The sequence below is a fragment of the Macrobrachium rosenbergii genome, chromosome 24 (genome assembly GCF_040412425.1).
Source record: "Macrobrachium rosenbergii isolate ZJJX-2024 chromosome 24, ASM4041242v1, whole genome shotgun sequence".
NCBI lineage: Eukaryota > Metazoa > Arthropoda > Malacostraca > Decapoda > Palaemonidae > Macrobrachium > Macrobrachium rosenbergii.
Window position 1 is genome coordinate 34,703,952 of NC_089764.1, and position 24,454 is coordinate 34,728,405.

Here is a 24,454-nt window from a genome sequence, read left to right on the forward strand (position 1 = left end):
GTTATTATATCATCAACAATCACTTGATTTCACAAACATTCCAACAATTAAGATCAATCAAAAAATAGTTACCAGACTCTTTCCATAGCTGATTCACTCAGGATTTAATCTCTACATAAAACTGCACAGAACACGTTCCTTTTTCGTTCAAACCTAAGAGGAACAGATTCGGCATTTTCTAGAAACATTTTCTATCCATTTTTGGCTGTTTATATATTATATATTTTTTGTTTGGGCAGTGTGTATATATATATACATACATACATATCTATATGTATACATAATTGAATAAAATACATAATTAAATGGATGAAAGCGTTTTTTCCCAACTTTCTATCTCCCAATTTCCATCGCCATACTTGAATATTTTTTTAGAAAGATCCCTGCAAAGATCTTCGCAGGCAGAAATGCAAGGAAGCAAGTCATCCGAAAATGCCAGTCAGAGACAGAAGGTCGTTTTAACTAACACAGGAATTTACCCAAGTCGCGGGACAATCCTCGCTTCTGAAACCCGTCCCACTTAACGCCACCGAAAAGCGAGTCCAAGAACTTGTAAAAAACGGACTGTTTTTTTTTATTACATTACCCTGGTGAAGGACATTTTGAAACGCGGAGGTCGACGGAACGGGCTACCGTTATACCCTAATCCAGCCAAGCTTAAAAAAATGGATGAAATGCCAGCGAATTGTTTTAAAATTTGGGATTTCACTGAACTATTCAGAAATTTATTATTCTGTTTCAAGAATTTACCATCTTACCAACCCGTACTTAAAAAAATAAAATTTCGCCACGTAATGGTTACACAGAAAAATAGGAAGAAATATATATAAATATATATATATATATATATATATATATATATATATATATATATATATATATATATATATATATATATATATATATATATATTATTATATATAATACATACATACATACATAATAATATATATATATATATATATATATATATATATATATAATATATATATATATATATATATATATATATATATATATATATGTAATTCACAAGGGTATTACCAGGTTGCCATTGATATGCCAGGACAGGGTTGTCGTTGGGTACGACGGCGGGCAGGAGCAGTTGAGGAGAAGCAGGTCACCGACCTGGTAGTTGCCCCGGAAGCCAATGATGGTGGGACCTCTGGTGGGCAGATCTGTAAAGACCAAAAGGTGATGTCACAGAATGTTTTGGTTATGGTCGGGCAAAATTTGGTTCGTGTATCCACCTGAAAATGTTATTTATTTTTTTTTTTTACATCCCAGCGAATAATAATCACTATTTATTTAAAAACTATGTCTTATTTTTAATATTTTGTTTGTAAGGGGTATGAAAATTAACTTGGATTTTGAGCATGAAATGGAGTAAGACAATCGGGATTTTAAACGCACAAGTGACTCAAAAAATATTCGCTGTCTCTTTCCGAAAAGAAAGTTTCAATAACTCCAGACGAAAGCAAAAATAATAATTTGTTTTTTGAGTGCCCCCTCTCAATACCGCTCAATCTAATTCCTCCAACATCCGATCCAAAAATCCGACGGACTGTCACTTCACTTGTTTACAAATACAGACACACATAATAGCATTCATAGCGAACGTTCATACAAGAAAGTAGCCGCAATAACGCCCAATAACGGCGAATGCGAGGAGCCAATTTAGCAACGGGAACCTCTCTCTTGGAAGCTGAAAATGACAGCTGGCAAGTTATGACAGCAGACGAAACACCTCCGTCACTAACGGCCTTTCCTCGTTGGCAGAAACTGGAGACTCTGATTTTGTCATCAATTCTTAATTCTTCTCCGACTTGGTTCATCTAGTGATTTCACGACATCAAAAACCGCAGTTTTTGCAAAATTTAAAACGGTTTCCCTATAACATCATTCTTTCAGAAAGATTTTAAGTGAACTTTTCACCCGCGGCTAAAATAAAGCTGTGATCGGTACATTCACGAAATCAAGTGAATTTCACATACTCCGTCGATATTTCGCGGAGATGTTATTAACTGATATTAGGCAGTGTTGTTATAAATAAAAAGATTGATTACCAATGAGCCTTGCTGTCCATAGAAAGGGTGCCTTCTATTTTGTCACCATCTGAATAATTCTTTTTTACTTCCAAGCTTAGTATTTCTTAACTTTACTGTCTGCTACGCGCTCGAATCTTCTCTCTCGTTCAACATAATGACCGTGCACTTTCTTTAAAATGAATTTCATAATGCAGCCTGGACGTTATCGACTGGAATCTTTCCTGGACGTTATACACTGGACAACAACAAATTCCTTCATGCCTGAAAGTGACGACAAGTAAGTTTCATTAAGTATATATCGTTAATCAAAAAGTTAGCCACTCCGCCGTCAACTCTCTGTATTGCTGTAGAACAGTAAAAACCCTTTCGTTGCTGTAACGCCATTTCACAAAAAATCAGCGGGTCGTCAGGAGCATTCGGCAAGCGTGCCCATCTCTGATCCACAGGAACGAAACCTAATTCTCGGGCATTTTATTTTGACTGCCGAAATGTTGGAAGCATTAGCCGGTCCGGGGAGCGAAAAATGCACTGAGCTCTGTATGAAATGAAAAAGTTTGCGAACATAATTCATCAGCGAAATTCAGATCAGAGCCAAATATTCCTGTGCGTGTAAATCCACCCCGATGACGCTAACGCAGCGCAACCAAACGCTGGGTTGCTGGGGCAAACATCGACATGCCCAGAAGCGGGTAAGAATCGAATCACGCACATTATCGTCCGGTTGTTTTGGAATGCAACAAATACACTCCCGGTCCCGAATAAAATGAGATTAGATAGCACCGCAATCTCAGTTTTCAGGTTAGAACCCTCTCTCCTGGGGTTTAATAGCGGATAACATTCGGAATTTATTTTTAGGGTACTGTAGCCATTACCGTACTATTTGTTCAGCGTCGAGCTGTTTTCCTTAACAGGAGGTGGTTCAAGAGATAAAATGATAATGATCATTGTCACATTTGTACTAACCACAGATGACTCATCCGTAGCAAATAGAACACGCTATGCACAATGCGCCACTCACCTCAATCTTGCACGCAATCTCGTTCTTCCTGAATACTAAGACCTTTCTTTACCAGTATCTCACCCAGCAATCTATCATGCACTTTATAGCTCCTCCTCTTCCCTTTCCTCCTAGCAACTCTGAATTATACACTCCTTTCACCAAACTGGCCCTCCTCTATTCTTTCCCCATGACCAAACCATCCATCCACCTATGATAGCTTCAGCATACCTCCATTTTCCTCACTGCTTCTATTCTTCATATGCCACATATACTATTTCAACCTTGGCTTCTAAAGCCTCTCCAATTCTCTTCCAGACCTTTTGCACATACCAAGTTCCTCGTTGAACGAGTCGGTAGAGTTCTCGGCTAGCACTCTGCTAGGCCCGAGTTCGAGTCTCCAGCCGGCCAATGAAGAATTAGAGGAATTTATTTCTGGTCATAGAAATGAATTTCTCGGTATAATGTCGTTCGGATTCCACAATAAGCTGTAGGTCCCGTTGCTAGGTAACCAACTGGTTCTTAGCCACGTAAAATAAGTCTAATCCTTCGGGCCAGCCCTAGGAGGGCCGTTAATCAGCTCAGTGGTCTGGTTAAACTAAGGTATACTTAACATTTGCACATACCGGGCTACCTTCATAGCTTTAAGTATTCTGTGGTTCAAATCTTTCCTCAGACCACCGTCCATTCCATTTACTGTAACAGAGAATTATCTATTATCGAAGTTTCCACTTACTCTATATTCTTACACTCACATTTACTTTCAACAACTGCATCATTTTCAGTCAACGGTTCAACCACGACATTCTAAAATGGCCAGTATCACGAGGTTATTTTCAGCATCGACATTTAACATCTAACCCTGAACCATCATGAAATGTATAGGACTTGATCAGCATAACGCTGATAAATTTATTCACTCTATTAACACCCTACCTGTTTCAGCACTTGTCATAAAACCTGAGATAATACCTTACAAGTGTGCCACATAAAACAGGCAGGCATGATAATCCAATTTTTAGCCTCTCTCTCTCTCTCTCTCTCTCTCTCTCTCTCTCTCTCTCTCTCTCTCTCTCTCTCTCTCTCTCTCCTAATTGGGCAAATGAGAAAGAAATTAATTATTCAGCAAAATCATTAAATGATAACCAAAGTCCGAAAAAGACAAGGAACCGATATGAGAAAGTAGAAACATTAATATTAATTATCATTATTCAGTAGATGAAACCTATTCATATGGGGGCCATTTACTTGAAATTCAAGCTTCCAAAGAATATTAAGGTGTTCATTAGGAAGAAGTAAGTGGAGGTCAAGAGAAATACGGAAAGAAGAGATAACACTCATTAAAAAATAAAAAAATAAAATTAATACACAGATAAAAATGTATCAAAATGCAAGAGGAATAGTATTAGGGTAGTAGCGCATTGCATTTCCGCTTGAACTTCTGAAGAAGTTCCAATTGCACGACATCCTCTGAAGGGAGGCTGTTCCACAGCCCAACGGTGAGAGGAATAAAGGCCCTCTGGAACTGAGAAGTTCGACAACGATGAACGTTTACCGCATACTGGTGCTGCTGTCCAGCGAATGTGGTTGCTCTCTCTCGGCAGATAAAGGGGATCAGGGATCAATTGTCTCATGAAAAAGTGACAAACAAGAGACCATCCGTCGATGGTCCAAGTCATAACTGCTACTATCAGGCAACAGAAAACTAACCACCACGAACCACTCTACTATCTAGAAGAGATAAATCTCTGGCAGAAGCAGACATCCACACCGGAGAACAGTATTCCAGTAAAGTACAAATGACCTAAAACATGTTGCACTGATTTCATCACTGTTATATATCTGTGTGGCCTTACGAGCAATAACTTTCGTGCGGCATTTGCTGAAACTTTCATTAGATGTTTCCCAAAAGTTAGATGTGAGTCAAAAGTGACACCTAGAATAGTTAAAGCTTCGGAATCATTCAGCAAAGTTTCATCCACCTGAAGGGGAGGATGGGGTGGGAAATCTGTACAAGATCTGCAAACAACAGTGTTTTCATGTTACTGGAGCTCAGCCTCATATTCCACCGACTACACCATTCCAAGATCTGGTCTGTGTCCTGGCTGAGGCTGAGGGCAGCTTCTTTTCCCATAAGTGGAGACTTTACTACACCCACAAGCGTTGCATCATCAGCATACACTAAAAATAACAGTGGACCAAGACACTGCCCTGTGGAACTCCAGACAACAATAGGTCTTGGTTCACCAAAGATCCCGTCCACAGCAACTCGCTGCTGCCTACCTGTGAGGAAATCTTGAAGTAATCCTAAAACATATCCACCCATTCCAAGATTCTGAAGTTTATAAATAAGTGCCTTATGATTTACTAAATCTAGAGCAACACTAAAATCTAGTTGAATTACTCTGCACTCAAAACCCTTATAAGGTTCCCTTGCAAACGGCATATCAAGTCTAAAAGAGCATCACAGGTACCTAACTGGTTCCTGTATGCATATTGACTATCAGCTAACAATCCTTTGAGTCCACATACTTACATAGTGGCTTAAAAATAAGCTTTTCAGCAGATAAACACATCCCCAAATGAACAACAATGCAAGTCAGGAAAACCGAGGTCACTTTAAGTATAGTAATTCTCTGGTTTCTGAGGCACAGGCAATCAGGTGGGGCATCATTATTCAAGCAGAACTTAAAGGAGATGCTGACCTAAATCATAATTACCACGGGTGAGGAGAAGGAAACCAGGAATTCAAGTAATATTCCTAAACGATAACGATTCTGGGAGGTTAATGACATCCAATTATTGTCGCCTCTAATGGCCTACGACGCAAAGGGTCTCGGGGCAATTCTGCAACGCATGTCTTCTCTTTGCTGTCACTTTCCAGAATCTCCACACATCTCCACCCTCACGTCTCAACTTCCCATCGAAATAGGTCCACTGTAGGTCTTCCAAGTCTTCTGGTGCCTGGATGAACCCAGCTGTCACTATCACGTGCTATTATCCCAACGGCATTCGATGATGTCCATAAACAGAGAATACTATTCTAACCATGGCATCATAAAAGATCTGAAGTAGGCCTAAGTGCTTTACAACCGCGTTCTTGTTAAACACAAAAAGGTCACCTAACACTACCTGGTTTTCTAGCAGCATAAATGATCTACCCAAGAAGAAAGCTTGGAGTCGAAAAGCTAAAACGCAGCGTTGTCGGCCATTCGGAATAACACGTTCAGTGTTACGCAGGCGTAACTGCAACTTCATTCCGTATGTGAAATAGACAATAACTAGTACAAGAATTCCATTGTTTATAGATAATATCTTCTTTTCACCGCTAACAATGGATCGTAAATATCCATTGTAAAAAGTTAGGTCTTGCTTTCTTAAAACACTATGGCAAGTCTCTAGCGATGATCGTTTAAAATACTGTGAATAAAATCTACAATGTAGCTTCGAACATCTACAGTACAAAGGGTCTCGCATAATTGTTCACAGATCCAACAATTTGAATAAGTTTCAATTTATACCCCTTGTTAAAAGTTGTCATGGATGCAGGTGGTTTGATCTAAAAGGGTTTCACAGTTATGTAGCTGATTCCTGGAAGAACTGACTTTCACTCAGAAACCAAGTGTTTACTAAAGGGATTCAGAGCCGATGAAACACGGTTTTTCGGCAACAACTTTTTATCAAAGCATCGGATAAAGATGAAAGTTGGCAAGTGTATATTTTATAACCTTACCTAATTTTTGCAAGTATTATTTAGTACCCAAGTTCGATAGTTTTGATATTTATAGAGTAAAATGAAGTCGCCGATGCCGGAACCGAGAAAATCACAGACGAGGAACCTAAAACAATTCGTGATGCAAACATATGACGTCATGAGGCTCCGCCCATCCAACAGGTTGGCGGCGAATGGCTATGCTTACAGTCTAGGCTTCAACAAATTCGATAATGGCCAGCAGGATATGGAATTGCCCCCTTGGTTGCAAGACTGCATTTGTGCTACAGTTTGCCACTTTGTATAGAAGCGAGAAGACCCGTGGCAAGGTTTACTATAGCGTGATAGGTAATTATTTCTATTGTGGGTACTAGTTGCTTGGCCACCACAGAAGTGTGGGCAAGAGCTGCTAGACAATATCCATGACAGTGTGGATTCGGGAACCACTCATCATTGACATCGCTAGCCAAGATGACGTCTTCCTCGAGAGTGACGATGAAGACATTTTATACATAAATTATGTAAAGTGTTAGACGTTTTATTTGTATATCTAAAACATATTAAAACGCAGTGATTATAACAATATGTTCCTCATTCAAACTGATTCCAATATATTTTCCTTTCCATGCATATCGATATAAATTGTGTTACATATGACTGGTATTACGTAGGTAAATAATAGCCTGCCCTCAAAATCTTGACTCCTACCCTTACATTTTATCTGTAGCGAGTATACGAGCGCTGTTTAGGGTGCTGTATGGTATAAATAAAAAAAAAAAGTAAAGAAAAATAGCCATTGGTTGCAGTAACCGAAATAAAACAATGGCGTTTACCTTTACACCTCCAACAATTGAGGGGAATGAGGTATCACTGCTTTTCATTTGGATTCTACTTCTAGTAACCGCTCCTGACTTGCTGCAAATAGAAGGCTATAGTGTCGAAGCCTGAGGTAAAACAAAACGGATTGCCTTTTTGTATTCCCGCCCTGAATAGATGTAGATCTAACAAATGAGCTATAGACCGGTTCATTATGTGGATGAATTACATGCGCTGAATTATTTGTAAAGTAGAAACAATACGAATACCAAGAAAATGGAAGAATTCCAAGCTAACAACTTAGTCGCATCAACTGCTGTGGAAGTTGTGATGAAACCTCCACAAAATAATAATAATAATAATAATAATAATAATAATAATAATAATAATAATAATAATAATAATAATAATAATAATAATAATAAAGTTATTGAGAATGAAAATGCAATCAAGGGGACGATGACAAATCCTGCTTGCCATCACTGGTAATGCTGAAGCCTGGGATGGGTACTAATATTAATTAGTGAATATGTCATCAGCAAGTGGGCAGAACCACAGTGAAGAGACGTTTTCCCCATATGAAAACTTCTCTTCACCGTGGGTGGAGCCTCATGACGTCATAAGTTAACGTCACTATTGTGTTCAAAACCCTTAATTGTGTTTTTGATGGCCCTGGCATAGGAAACGCACTTTTACTCTGATAATTACCAGAACTATTGAACTTTGGTACTAAATAATACTTGCAAAAATTAGGTAGGGTTATAAAATATACACTTGCCAACTTTCACCTTTATCTGATGCTTTTACAAAAAAGGCATTGCCGAAAAACCGTGTTTCATCGGTTCTGAGTCCTTAGTAGATTCAAGGTCGTTCAGTCTTTCAATAGCCTTCAAGAGCACCAGAGGGATGGAAGTTGACCCACCATGTGACACGAACCTAACTGCAGCCTGTAAGGATTACTAGCTGTCAAGGTATTCAACTAAGTACTTTAAGGCCAGCTTATCAACAGCCTTCGAGAACACCGAAAAGATGGAAAAAAGTTAAGTAGGCCTATATATACTTAGTTTAACCAGACCACTGAGCTGATTAACAGCTCTCCTAGGGCTGGCCCGAAGGATTAGATTTATTTGGCGTGGCTAAGAACCAACTGGTTAACTATCAACTTGACCTACAACTTATTGTGGAATCTGAACCACATTATGACGAGAAATAAATTCCTATCACCAGAAATAAATTCCTCTAATTCTTCATTGGCCGGTCGGAGAGTCGAACGCTGGGCCAACAGCGTGCTAGCCGAGAGCTCTACCCACCCCTCCAATGAAGAACTCCGAAAGGATGGAGACTGACCTGTAATTGTTTAGTTAAAACTTCTTCAGCTCTCTGTAACAGATACCGTAACGCTGACTTTGGGAAATATTACTTCAGCAAAGGTCTGAAACTACTTTTGCGGGTTCGTTTAATGGTGTGGACTTCGAGACAACATTTTCCAGCGGATCATGCTCAAAAGCAAGGCCTAGTTCTGTAGACCTTGCTCAAAAGCACTTCACAGAGCATCACGGAAGCGTGCAACCTTTGGACAATATTTCGCTGTGGTTCAAATCCAAAACCAATTTCTTAGGTTCATATAGTAATTAATATTTGGAAGCCATTTTATATCAACTCATGCTAGGAACCAATTTACTTTGGTATGAAAACAGCTGATATGCGGACCACATTACTAACAGGATCAGGCTCGAAATCAATCTCTGTGGAATGTATGGGAGCTCTGACTGACGGACAACATTTCACTTTGACTAATGTTTAAAGAACTTTACTAAGATCGTATTATAATGGTGGTATTGAGACGCGCCATTTTCCGTTGGTTCATGCTCGAAACCGCTTTTTAGGATCCACACACTGATTCTGAAATTGGGGCAAAACTTTTCCTCAAAATCCGTTATCATTCTGAAATGAAAATATTAACATCTGGTGGGAACCAACCCAGGCGGAAGAGTGCGCGCGTTCCGTTCTGCAAAAAAATATGGGTGACTGGACTTACTGCATTTTCATACGACGTAATTGCTAAGGTCGGTCACGTTGCGACCTAATTGGATCGTTTTATCCAAACAGAATCCAAAACATGATGTCGTTTCGCCATAAGCATCATTTTTTTTTTTTTTTTTTTTTTTGCTAACGACGCGTTTTTTAGTGGTTACTAAAAGTTTTGCTTCGAAATTGGGTATCCATCTAATTCACGCAAGCTTCATTAAAACTGTCCTTTTTAGAATATAAAAATTTTATATGATTTACAGTAAATAACCTATATGGAGGTTTTCAGGAAAGAGTCTTGTTATTATTCATATCAGCAGATAAAAACCCTTGTTGTCAAATCTTTTCACAACTTCGCAGACATATCTATGCCAAAACTTGATTATTTAATTGCCACGTCAGGTCCTACCACATCAAAGCAGTAACCATTATTTCACTGCTTGCATTTCAAACAAAATCATACCTAAAACTATTGAACTACACTCGGTATGACCACAATATATATAAATACATATATATATATATATATATATATATATATATATATATATATATATATATATATATATATATATATATATATATATATATATACACACACATATATATATATATATATATATACACACACACACACATATATATATATATATATATATATATATATATATATATATATATATATATATATATATATATATATATATATTAGCTGACCAACCCGGCGCTGCCCTGAAAAAACTGAATGACTTTCGATAAACTATCTCTCTCTCTCTCTCTCACCTTCTCCTCCCTAACACCCGAAGTTTTCCTGTCATTTCTTCTGTCAGTTCATCGAAACTGCCGTTAAAACTTACGTGTAGACAACAGTTTGTGGGCAGAGACAGTCCACTCACCAGAATAGATAAACTGATGGTATTACCAAAATATCTTCCGACCAACTGACAGGTTAGCGCCAATTTCACGAAGTTTGCCGTTGCATTTCATCTGGGAAGCATCGCAGATGCTCTGATCAGAATGTGAATAAATTATATATAGGCTTGTTCATTTCACTGTTAATCCCTTCAGTGCTATTTGTAGACCTTAATAAGTCCAATTCGTACAACAAAAATCTAAAACAATATTTCCATGTGATACAGACGATTTGTTATAGGTCTAGGCAAGTGATGTCTTTTTATATATGTTACTATAATGAAAGTAAACTTCACTGTCCAGTTCATAAAAAACTGGAAAAACTTCTAAAAATTTTCCCTACCTTCCACGAGAAGTTGAAAATGATATTTACAACCCCTTGTGGGGCCTCATTTACAATGCAATTGTAAAATTTACCAACTTATATATGTTTTTTCTAATAAATAAACTTACTGTATTTTGTAAAATTATTATTACTGCTCACACAATATCGAAACCGATAAGAAATAAAAGCAGTAAAAATTTTTTGCATATTTGTTGAAAAATATTCACGTACATTTACAAGAGGGAAGATTCAGTAACTTTTTTTTACTTTTACATGCTTTTTCTAATATTTCTTTGCAATTTTCTTTGTAAAATTACATTTACAACCGACATACTATTGTAAAAGACAAAAATAAAAAACAACAGCAACCCCTTTGTATATTTACAAGCAAATTTACAAAAAGACTCATGTGAGAGAGAGATGCAGTACTTTCCCCCTTGAAGTCACAAGCATTACTGATACTGGCCTAACTCTCACGTCTGTATAAAAGTTGCTATTAGTGAATTTATAGCATATAGAAGCATTGGCACCTCTGTTTCGAACCATTATTACCATAACAGTGGTGCGTAATTCTGTTTCACACTGAGGCTCAATCCGTCCACCTCCCAAAACCTGTTTTACTTCACAATGAGGCTCAATCTGTCCACCTCCCCAAACCTGTTTTACTTCACACTGAGGCTCAATCCGTCCAATAAGGGTTATGTAGAATTCTGTATAAAGTTACACGTAAGGCATCTATAAACTTGATCAATTCGTACAATAACGTAGCATGAATCAAACAAAATCTTTCCCTTCTTGGAGCAATATTAGGCAATCGGTATTTATTGTTTTGAATAAATAGGCGTTGATAAAAGATAGAAATGGATAAATATCATTCCAAAGGTAAAAACAAGGAAGTAACGAATGAACTGAACGCGTCTCAGTTTCCTTTGACGTTTCTAAGGGAAAGTGTAGGCCGAAGTCCGAACTGTCTACTATAGAAATTGTCGATAAATGGTGATTTTTTAGAGGATTAAGTACTTAGATATGATAATGGTAATACCTCAAGGTACTAAAGAATTTCTATTTTATTGGCAAGGTAACAATTAAGATACGTTTGGCTTAAGATGGACACTGAAAAAAAATGTAGTATTTTCGTCACAAGTAATTTTTTAGTGGGGGGTAGTCTTATCGCAGAAGCATTTAGTCTGCTAATAATACGCATGCGCGGATGCCGATGGATTTGTTTCTTCTCGTTGATGAATTATTCCTTGATCTCCAAAGTTGTGCCCAAAACTACGAAGTTTTATGTGTGGATTAAGTAGTCAGATATGATAATGGTAATACCACAGGGTACTTAAAGAATTTGTATTTTAGTGGCAAGGTATGATTAAGACACGTTTGGCTTAAAGTAAAACCTGAAAAAGCTGGTAATTGCGTTGCAAGCAATTTTTTAATAAGGTGTGTCTATTACAGAAGCATTTGGTCTGTTACTTTTCACCATGGCAAGGATTGTAAACCTCATTTAAACTGATACAGGTTTTCTATGTTGATTTTCTTGAGGTAATAAACAATTATATTAATAAATCTCATAAATTTTGATAAAATTTCATGTAAATTCAGGTCAAAAATTTATGTTATAGGGGATTTGAATTTATTGTATAGGTTAATCATACGTTTGGCAGCTCTGGGAAAAATAAAGGTGGAGTGTCAGGTGAAAAATGAGAATAAACCCAGACAACTGAAGGAAAAGGTGATGTTAAAACGAAAATTACATTTTTTTGTCTGTGTTTGTGTGTCTGTCACGGGATAGGGGTTTCATTTTGAATGAAAACCTTTCTGGGGTGACATAGAGGCCGTGTGCAAAATTTCGTCTGGGTCTGTCAAGCAGTTTGGATTTCTATAGAAACCAAACTAATGTACAAACATTCACACACACACACACACACACACACACATATATATATATATATATATATATATATATATATATATATATATATATATATATATATATATATATATAATCAAGTTGAACATAAACTCTGGTTTTTAAATTTATTTGTTTTAAGGAAAGTCCGTCGCCACCCGTTAAGTTCAAACATGTTTAAGTCATTGCTGAGAAAAAACTTTTCAGCCTTCATTTGTTTTATTCATATCCTGTTAATTAAACAAAAAATAATCAGGGACATACAGCTGAAAATTTTTGAGGTGGAAATGGCACCTCAGTAAAATGAAATTTTGAATTTGAAAGAAGCATTGTACCCACAGGTAAAACGTTGCTGTTATGAGTAGCCTAGGAATCTCTTTACTGGGATATAATACGTTGACATATTATCATATATCCCTGCTCAAACTTTTGAAATGCTCAATTTTCCATTTCTTTGTGTGTTGACACTGGCTAATTACCTGACCTCTTAATTAAACGAAATAAGGATTTTCATATTTAGTGCCACCTATGTCCAAGATCACAAAATCAGATGCATTATATATAAAAATAATAGACAGTCATTCACTTAGCAGTACTTAATCTCATCTTAAAATACCGTCAACACTTCGTAAGGTAGATATTATTGGTAGATGTTTTGTATTTATTTTCCGTGAACATCAAAAAAACTAAGATATCAAGGTTGGAGTGTTTACGTTGTACTTAACATTCAATTACACCACTAAATTACATTTCCGGGGCTATTTTGGAATTTGACAGCAGCAGCCATTCTTCTACTACAATGGCAACTGCTTTCAGGACAAGCGGAATGTTTTCCCAGTAAGTAATTTTGCCGTGGAACTCATTTTTGGTGCAATTTATTCCATCCCATGAATGTGATTATAAGAGGTTAATTTGGTTAAATTCAATCAAGTGTGTTAAATTTTCATACTAGGATAATGCAATTAAAAAGCTATCAACATCATTGATATTGAATATACATTTTGATGTCATCATTGCAATATTTATCTGTAATTATTTTTATACACCAGCATATCAAACAGTGTATGTTTTGGAGCAGGTTATTACTTCTGTTATTTATGCTCCTAATTGGTAAGGCTGTTAATGCCTCCATTTACAGCTTCGAGCTTTCGAGAAACTTGTGTATGCTTGTATACAATACATTTAACGTGTATTTTCATATATAAATATATATATATATATAGTATATACGAGTATATACACACAAAAATGTATATATACATATATTTATACCTATACATATATATACACATACATATCTATATACAAAAGTGATTGTTTGCATATTTATTTGTCCACTATAGAAATCCGAACTGCTTGAAAAGCCCAGAAAAAATTTCACCCCAGAAAGGTTTTGAACTCAAAGTCAAGCCCCTACCCTGTGACAGACATACAAACACATACAAAACAAATTAAATTTTCGTTTTTATGTCACCTTTTCCTTCAGTTTTCTGGGTTTATTTTCATTTTTCACGTGACACTTCACCTTTTCTTCTGGCGTTGCCAGAAGTATGATTAACCTGTAACAATGAATCCTCTATAACATCAATTTTTGATGAGAATATATGTGAATTTCGATTATAATTTATGTTAATAGTTAATATAATTGTTTATTACTTCGACAAAATCTACACTGAAAAACTAAATTGATAATTTCTTTCCATAGTAAGTGAAGATGACTCCGCATATGCATAGTAGTGGCTTAACGCAACGATTTCAGCCGGCAGAAACCACCACCAAACTCACTCTCTCTCTCTCTCTCTCTCAAGGCATCACTCAAGCACTATGGAGTGAAATCTATCTCTGCCTATGAGGTTTATTACCAAATTATTACCTACAGAGAACAGCAACAATTTACGATGCAAAAAAGTGAAAGGCAGCATCTGCATGCAAAAAAAAACATTAGTTGGCAACTTTTGGTACAGTCGGGGAAGAGATTTCTTTTACCCCTATAGTTCACGAGACATTGTAAATGGCAACGCCGCTTTTGTTTATGTACTTAAGTAGTAGTACTATTAGCTGATTGGCGCAGACGTCTCCTTACCAGTTAATATATATTTACTTACATATTCCAAAAAAATAACGAAAATACGTTGGTAAAAAAATAAGTGCGAACAATCTGCAACGTGAAAAATGGGTTTATAGGTGTTTTTTTCTCAGGATTATATAAAACGCTTTAGAGGGAAGTTCCGTAGAGTAATATCATGATACAGATTAGTGTTTGGATAAGTCTAATCCTTTGGGCCAGCCCTAGGAGATCTGTTAACCAGCTCAGTGGTCTGGTTAAACTAAGATATACTTAACTTTTTTGTGCATATGACTTATAAATCTTATATGATACAAGCCCTTACGAAACGTTCGTATTTTCATAGGGTGCTTAACTCAAGCTCCTGAATATTTTTGTGATTGTCAAAAGCCTTTTCAGTTTTTCCTTCGCCAAATTTTGAATGTAGTGTCATTATAAGTTGCACTGTCAACCTAGACATATTAATGGAGCATCTCTTCACACAAGACCTCCCTGTCGGACCACTTAATACGTATCAATTCACATGCCCTATATTTAATATGACTATTATACTCCTTCCTTAACAACATAAAATGCAACTTATGTATTAAATTCTTCATCAAGGTAGAAAGAAGTGATGTTATTTTTTTTTTTTAGTGTTTTGTTCGTTCCTGACAGTTCGCGATGCTGATCAAATGTCCATTTTAATTCTGGTAAAAACATCATTATATGTTATGCAATCGGTTCTGTCTGTGAAGAGTTCAAATAAATATCTATCCCTGATACTCAGCAGTTTATTTCGAGCCTTTGTCTAAATACCAGGTAAATTACTACATGTGGATGTTACGTGTGGACTATGCAGAGCAAAATGATTATCATTAATAACATGGATGAGTAGTATGTGATCAGTAATCTAGCTGACCAGAAAATAAGTGTAAAACTTGATAATGAATATGTCAGTTGGAAAAAGGGATCAGACTGCTGCTGCCATTAACACGAATTCATACTTTATGACCGGTCCTTGCCCCGACCCTAGAGGGTACAGGGGTATCTCATGGAGGCTGGGCCCGAGCTGGCAGTGGCACTGAAAGTTACTCACCAAAAAAAAAAAAAAAAATATGGATGTACACAGCGTTTACGTATTGAGCGTATGTTCACTCCCATTGCGACATATATTAAAATACAAGGCATAAGATTATTTCCAGTTATTCTGTTTCTTACCTATTACCGTCATATTCTTACCTATTACCGTCATATTCTTACCTATTACCGCCATATTCTTACCTATTACCGTCATATTCTTACCTATTATCGCCATATTAACTATTGCCGCCATATTCTTACCTATTACCGCCATATTCTGACCTATCACCGTCATATTCTTACCTATTACCGCCATATCCTTACCTATTACCGCCATATTCTTACCTATTACCGTCATATTCTTACCTATTACCGCCATATCCTTACCTATTACCATCATATTCTTACCTATTACCGCCATATTCTTACCTATTACCATCATATTCTTACCTATTACCGCCATATTCTTACCTATTACCGTTTATATTCTTACCTATTACCGTCTATTACCGCCATATTCTTACCTATTACTGTCATATTCTTACCTATTAACGTCATATTCTTACCCATTACCGCCATATTCTTACCTATTACCGTCATATTCTTACCTATTACCGCCATATTCTATTAACGTCATATTACCTATTACCGCCATATTCTTACCTATTACCGTCCTATTCTTAGCTATTACCCCTATTACCGCCATATTCTTACCTATTACCGTCATATTCTTACCTATTACCGCCATATTCTTACCTATTAACGTCATATTCTTACCTATTACCGCCATATTCTTACCTATTAACGTCATATTCTTACCTATTACCACCATATTACCCGTCATATTCTTACCTATTAACGCCATATTCTTACCTATTAACGTCATATTCTTACCTATTACCGCCATATTCTTACCTATTAACGTCATATTCTGACCTATTACCGTCATATTCTTACCTATTACCGTCATATTACCTATTAACGTCATATTCTTACCTATTAACGTCATATTCTTACCTATTACCGCCATATTCTTACCTATTAACGTCATATTCTTACCTATTACCGCCATATTCTTACCTATTAACGTCATATTCTTACCTATTAACGTCATATTCTTACCTATTACCGCCATATTCTTACCTATTAACGTCATATTCTTGACCTATTACCGTCATATTCTTACCTATTACCGCCATATTCTTACCTATTAACGTCATATTCTTCATTACCGTTATTCTTACCTATTACCGCCATATTCTTACCTATTAACGTCATATTCTTACCTATTAACGTCATATTCTTACCTATTACCGCCATATTCTGACCTATTACCGTCCTATTCTTACCTATTACCGCCATATTCTTACCTATTAACGTCATATTCTTACCTATTACCGCCATATTCTTACCTATTAACGTCATATTCTGACCTATTACCGTCATATTCTTACCTATCACCGCCATATTCTTACCTATTAACGTCATATTCTTACCTATTAACGTCATATTCTTACCTATTACCGCCATATTCTTACCTATTAACGTCATATTCTTACCTATTACCGCCATATTCTTCTATTACCTATTAACGTCATATTCTTACCTATTACCGCCATATTCTTACCTATTAACGTCATATTCTGACCTATTACCGTCATATTCTTACCTATTACCGCCATATTCTTACCTATTAACGTCATATTCTTACCTATTACCGTCATATTCTTACCTATTACCGCCATATTCTTACCTATTAACGTCATATTCTTACCTATTAACGTCATATTCTTACCTATTACCGCCATATTCTTACCTATTAACGTCATATTCTTTATTACCGCCATATTCTTACCTATTAACGTCATATTCTTACCTATTAACGTCATATTCTTACCTATTACCGTCATATTCTTACCTATTACCGCCATATTCTTACCTATTAACGTCATATTCTTACCTATTACCGCCATATTCTTACCTATTAACGTCATATTCTTACCTATTACCGCCATATTCTTACCTATTAACGTCATATTCTTACCTATTAACGTCATATTCTTACCTATTACCGCCATATTCTTACCTATTAACGTCATATTCTTACCTATTACCGTCATATTCTTAACCATGGTGTCTTGTTCGAAACTCTCGGCCAATACCTCACACTTGAGCTTGCCAGATGCTCGATGATCAACGCGCGAAAGGATGACTTCGTGCAGATTTGATCTTTGTTCCTGGAAGGCAAAAGGAATAATAATATAATAATAATAATAATAATAATAATAATAATAATAATAATAATAATAATAATATGTTAGATTTAATGTGAAAATCTACTTATAAACCTAAATGTGATCTCGCCTACACGTATCAGTAACTTTATTTACCATAAATAGTTTTAATCGATCAGAAATGACAAAAGTCATTAATTTTTTTGGACACGAAAGTTTATAAATTATAAATATTTCCTACTCACGAAAAAAATAGTTTTATACCGCTTATATTTAGATATGATCCATATCTACGCCCACTTATGCGAGTATAACAAAAATTGAATTCGGAGACGATCGCAGCACGAAAAACTGCTGTGACAACATTGCGGACCAACTTAAATGCTCAGTGATTGTAAGTCAGTCTCAAAAGAGAGGAGCTTAAATGGAGGTAGACGGATTTAGAGACTTTTTTTATATAAAGCGTCATCAACAAACTTTCAACCAAGATGGAATTTAGCTGCTAATAAATGATCAGTGGATAATTGGATGCCAAGTTTTTTTTTTCATAACGGTTGCCATTTGTAAACATGAGGTTACCAGGTGTTGACCCAACATTTAAACAGGGTTTTCATAACGGTTGCCATTTGTAAACATGAGGTTACCAGGTGTTGACCCAACATTTAAACAGGTGAGGGAATATGGGTAGCAATCCTTTGTAACCTCTGTTGTAATGATTCGTCATTTAATAAATAAAATATCTTAAAGTTTAAACCCACCTGATCATAATTAAGAACTAGGATTCGCCATGGCACTAATATGCTTGGGGTCCTTTTTAAGAATTAGCAATGAAAACATAAGCAAGAGCACATCTCTTTTTTTCTCCACACTGACATAAATATATATAAATACATACCTTCAACAACACAGAATTTATTCCCAATCTTCTGTACACATTACGATACCTTACTTGCTTTATTTACTTTTTAAGTAACATCCTCTCTCATTCTACCATCATAAAAAATATTTACCCCTAAACAATTATAATAATAAATCGCTGCCTTTCTCTCACCCACTATATTAATGATCAATGCTCTATCTTCGTGAATCTAATTTACCTTCATAACCTTGCTCTTGCTAAAGTTCATTTTCACCTATCTCCTCCTACATACGCTTTCAAATTCTTTCACTAATCTCTGCAGTTTTTTTACACTATTCCCAGTTAGTACTGTAACATCTGCGGAAATCAATTAATACTCCATCCACGTCACACCCTATCCCACAGCTTTGCGTCTGCATCTAACGAAATTCTGACTTTTCCCATCAATCCAGTCACTGAGATATTAAACAGACATAGAGGCAACACATCATTGTCTCACCAAACCAGTCGTTTTTCACTTTCATCATGAAAACTTATCGCTCTCAGCAACTGGCCTTCTCTATATACCATGCAGCCTCAGCACCCTCCATACTGTCTTTTATCATTTCTATCTCAAGATTTCTCCAGGTCCGTGCCTGCCACAGACAGCCTTTTCTCTTTACTTTCACACTTCTCACACACCTGTTTCATAACCATACTTGATTCACACACACACTCTTCCTTGTCAGAATAATATATATATATATATATATATATATATATATATATATATATATATATATATATATATATATATATATATATATGTATATATTTATGATGTTGCCTTGTAATATGTATATCCTCCTATAATTTTGACATATTTCCTCTTCTATTTACCATGTATTATGTGTAATGATAATGATTGTTGAAACATCATATGTAGTAGTATCAGATCTCAAGAGACTTAGTGATTTAGATCAGTTAACAACGTAACTCAGAATTAATAACATCTTTCTTGATAAAAGCGTAGTAGCAGAAGAGAGAGATTCAAGTTTAGATCAAGCAAAGGGTCTGTTTCACTCCAGTTGTCATCAGTTCGGATAAAAGAGCACTTTGTTTTAATTCACGTGTTGACATGTCGGGAATAACAATTGCCATCTGTTTGATCATGTAAAGATTTCTGTAAAAGCTTTGTCTCATACGAGAAAAAGACGAAGGTTTTGTAATGTTACATACATGACTCTGGTCACGTATGCCCTTTTGAAAGATATGGACAAGTACTGCACAGAACCACATGGCAGTTGCGTCATATATTGTCCCGATTGTGTTCAAAACATTTTGCCGGAAGTGACGTCATCTTCCTTGTTCTAGAACTTTCTTTTTGTTTCTCGCACCCAAAGTGCCTTAATGACGTCACTTGAGTATTTCATGTGCTACTGGAATCCTCAGATTAATTTTTATTCATTCTGATTTTCGAGACCGATCAGTTTGGTTCCCTCTCTCTCACTGTATTTCTTAAAAAGAGAGTAATATTAACATAATATATTTGCAGTCTCTGGTATTAAATGTAGCTTTTGAGATCTGAATTTAGTAAAATTATTCAATTTGTAACAGCGCCTGATAAAAAGTGTGTTTTGTGAATCCAAGCAGCTGCATATTCTGGGATTTTACAAAGGTTTTCACAAGCTTGTGTAAGGGAAAGTGAATTTTACTTATTATTACCATGGTATAATAGGTATACTAGGGAAATTTTTGCCTTAGTGAAATTGTTATTGATAAATCTTTTGTGCAATTTTGTGTGTTCTTGTGTTTGCAATCTCTTGATTTTTTTTTTGCGATTTAACATTTATTTACATAGCATTTAAAATATTTCTAGATGATTTAACATTGCATGCTTGATTTAATTTTCATTTATTAAGATTTTCTTTTCAAATCTTGAATAATTCTTGATAGTTTAAATTTTGCTTGATTAATTTAATTTCTTAATAAATTAAAGTTTTGTGATTTAATTTTGTTTAATAATTTAACTCAAGAATTAATTAAATTTTGTGAGTGTTTTCAAGTAATAGTAAATTTTTCAGAATTGTGAATTCTAATTATAAATTCTGAATTTAACAATAAATTTTTGTATTTAAAATTTTTAAAAACAGTGTTTCATTTATTGATCACCACTGAATAGGATTAATTGTGTGCATAAGGCAAAGTGATAAACATGTTTTATTAATTTAGTTTTGCTGAAGTGAATTAAGACCAGGGAAACAGTTAAAGTTGTTTGATGGAGGGATGCCCTTTTACTTTAGAATATTTCTTGTTTAATAGTGGATACCTCACACGAATCTTGATAAACTTAGTTTGATTTTTCAAATGATTAATAAGCTTTTTAAGGGATCTCTGTTACATTTAGAATACTCAGTCATAATTCTTATTGTTATGAGAGTTCAGGTAGTATCTGGCTGAAGTGAGGTAAGTTTTTGAATTTTGTGATTAGTTGTGTCATAACCAGGTACTTGGTATGCATCGTGACAATATATATATATATATATGTGTGTGTGTGTGTGTGTGTGTGTGTGTGTAATAGGCACGTGAGTTCCTGTAGCCCATTCCGTGACGTTCCTCCCTTGGCCTTTCCATCATATTCCCCTTGCAAATGAATCCAATAAATTACGAGTTGATTTGTAGGTTTTGCATCACACAAGAGGTGTTTCAGTGGCTATCATGGGAAGCCTTTCACTATTCATGAATGTGAAAATATTCCATTTGGTACCAAATGCAACAATCAATGTTGCTCATAAAACAGTTAATAAAAATGTACAAAATGCATGCATTTGATGTTCACTGAGCTGCCGCAATGCATTTCAGGGGAGTAACGGCGCTCGACTCCCGGTGAAAATTACGTTGTAATATGGCAAAAAATGAGGGTATCGCGGCATAACGCCCTACATAATCCTGGTACATGAAAGCACATACACGCGGGCGCGAGCTGGCTTTTTCGCAGAGAGAGAGAGAGAGAGAGAGAGAGAGAGAGAGAGAGAGAGAGAGAGAGAGAGAGAGAGAGAGAACAAGCGGGCGTCAGGGAGAGGTGCAATCCTCTGCCATTGTAGACCAGACACCCCTCTGACACTGAGTACAAGACGTCACGCTTCCCTCTCGGCGGAAGCTCAAGAAATGGATTCCTGCTGAGGAAATGCAATCCATCGAGAATATACGCCATTTGCATGAGCCAACGCATACCGCGGGACGTCTGTGACCGCCCGGACGTTACTGACTGCCGCCGACTCGAAGGCTCTAATAAAATGCGCGAAGTCCTGATCGTTAAACTTTACTGCTCAATGGATCGTCTTGTGTCATCTTGTAAAGATACGGCAGACATACATATATATATATATATATATATATATATATATATATATATATATATATATATATATATATATATATATATATATATATATATATGTATATATATATATAGTTATAGTCCAGGTGTCGGGTGTCAAGTCCCGAATTTTAGCCGAGGTGTGCATTATATGACGCATAGTTGTTCGGAATGGATTTGGACTCTTCAGATGCCCCAGAAGAAGATTCTGATGGGCGCCACCTTTGCACCCTAAGGGAAATTGAAATATTCAAGATGGCCGCCATTAGGGGAAATTGAAGTATTCAAGATGGCCGCCATTAGATATACTAGTTTAGGAAATCTCTCAAAACTGCCAGTTTAATTGCAAAAAAGGGGCAAATATCACTTACTTAATATTTTTATGAATTACATTTGTCTGATATGCATATTCAGTGACTGACATCACTGTTTAAAAATCCAAGATGGCTGCTACCATTGAAGATGGTTCATGAAATCCCTTTGGAAGTTCAAGATGGCTGCCATACTGGATGCTTATCTAAGAAATATAGACCTAGTCAAAGCGTAGGCTGGTTGGCGAGGTAAAATAAATTATGTTATAAGGTTTTCTTGATCTTTTACAGGTTTGTATCAAACATTGTTGAATGAAATCCAGGGTTGCTGACTTTATGGAATAGAATATACATAGAATCTTATGCCTATTTGAAGGTAGGATTTTTTCTCTTTTTATGAGCCATATTTTGAGTTGTCTTTTTGCGCAATTGCTACATAATCCTTCCCAAGTAAAGAGTTTTCCTTTTTAAACAGTAGGGATTTGTTAAAGAGGCAGCAGTTCTCTCTTTGGAGGACCTTTACAAATTGTAGGTGCAAGATGTACAGAATTCTAAAAAATACCCTTATTCAGATATTGAGTGTGTAGTCCAAAAGATAGGAGGTACTGAATTTGAAAAATCCTGCAAAATCAAACATGTATAACAATTACCTTAGACTACCCAATATCTAAGAATTGAAAATTTAGAATTCCTACAAATCGTGATTTTCCAGATGCCATGGATTTCCAAGCTGATAACTGCTTTTTTGATTGTGAAGAGATATGCAGCTGAGACTGAGTGGGTCAATGAACGATTTACATGCTGCAGATGGCCGCTATCGTGATGACTGCCGAAAAAAAATCGTGTATAGAAGCGTATCTTTTGCTGAGAGTGAAGTGGCAGCTGAAGAGGCTTTTCTGAAGACAGTAAGTGAATTGGCAATGGGCAAGACAAGGATATGGTCATCTCCAGATATCTACAAAGTTTATCTTAATAATGGTGGAACTCTAAATCGTAGGGCTTTTGTATCAAACCTTGAAGGATATTTCAATGCAAGAGCTATGGCTTTAGCAACAAGTCGGGACATTTCTGTGAAAGAGGTGTTGAAGTATGAACTGGCCCCTATTCCATAATCCATATTTAAAGAAGAGAATGGTCTGCCTCGACTCAGGATTGTCAAAGCGGAGGCCACTTTGAAGACGAATCTCAAAAGTTGAAGTATCATCAAGAATATCTGAGAAGCCAAATGCCATTGTGCTTGATAGCTGTGCTATCCTTTGGGTGATTCACTGGCAAGTAAATGGGCAAGCTAAGGACTTTGTTGATGGGTTCATGGCTTATATACTTGCTAGGGTGTCTCAGTGTGCCCATGTGCATCTGGTAGTAACAACACGTCAATATAAAGCTCTCACTGGATACTCCACTGCTACTTCAATCAGGTATGTTGGCCATGCCCAGGAACAAGGAGCAACTTATAGATATTATCTGTATGGAACTTCCCAAGAAAGTTCAACAGAATCCTACCCCATCATCCCTCATCATAACAGGAAAAGACCCTGTTCTAACTGAAGTCAAGGATGGGTCTTTCCATGAATGTCTTGATCTTACCACTACCCATGATGAGGCAGATGTCACAATTCCCCAACAGGTGATGAATCTTGCAGCAAAGGGAAGCAGGTCTATCAAAGTGGTTTGTGATGACACTGATGTCTTTGTGCTGTTACATTCACTTCTACCATGAAGAGAAATTAACATCAGTGGTCCAGATGGAAGCAACCAGTCCTGGCCGAGCATCTGTAGATATTGGAGAAGCCAGTAAAAAGCCTTGTGACATCCTAC

The 24,454-nt window shown here is 36.2% G+C and overlaps 1 protein-coding gene across 1 annotated transcript in view; it reads right to left on the minus strand.

Annotated features, from left to right (window-relative positions):
- LOC136852017 (uncharacterized) overlaps nucleotides 1-24,454 on the minus strand; it is a 354,152-nt gene that overhangs the window by 19,708 nt on the left and 309,990 nt on the right. The window contains exons 5-6 of the mRNA XM_067126483.1: nucleotides 17,982-18,111; nucleotides 1,045-1,178 (exon numbers count right to left, since the gene is read on the minus strand). Coding sequence (XP_066982584.1) covers nucleotides 1,045-1,178; nucleotides 17,982-18,111 — 264 coding nt within the window. The remainder of the gene's footprint in view (nucleotides 1-1,044; nucleotides 1,179-17,981; nucleotides 18,112-24,454) is intronic.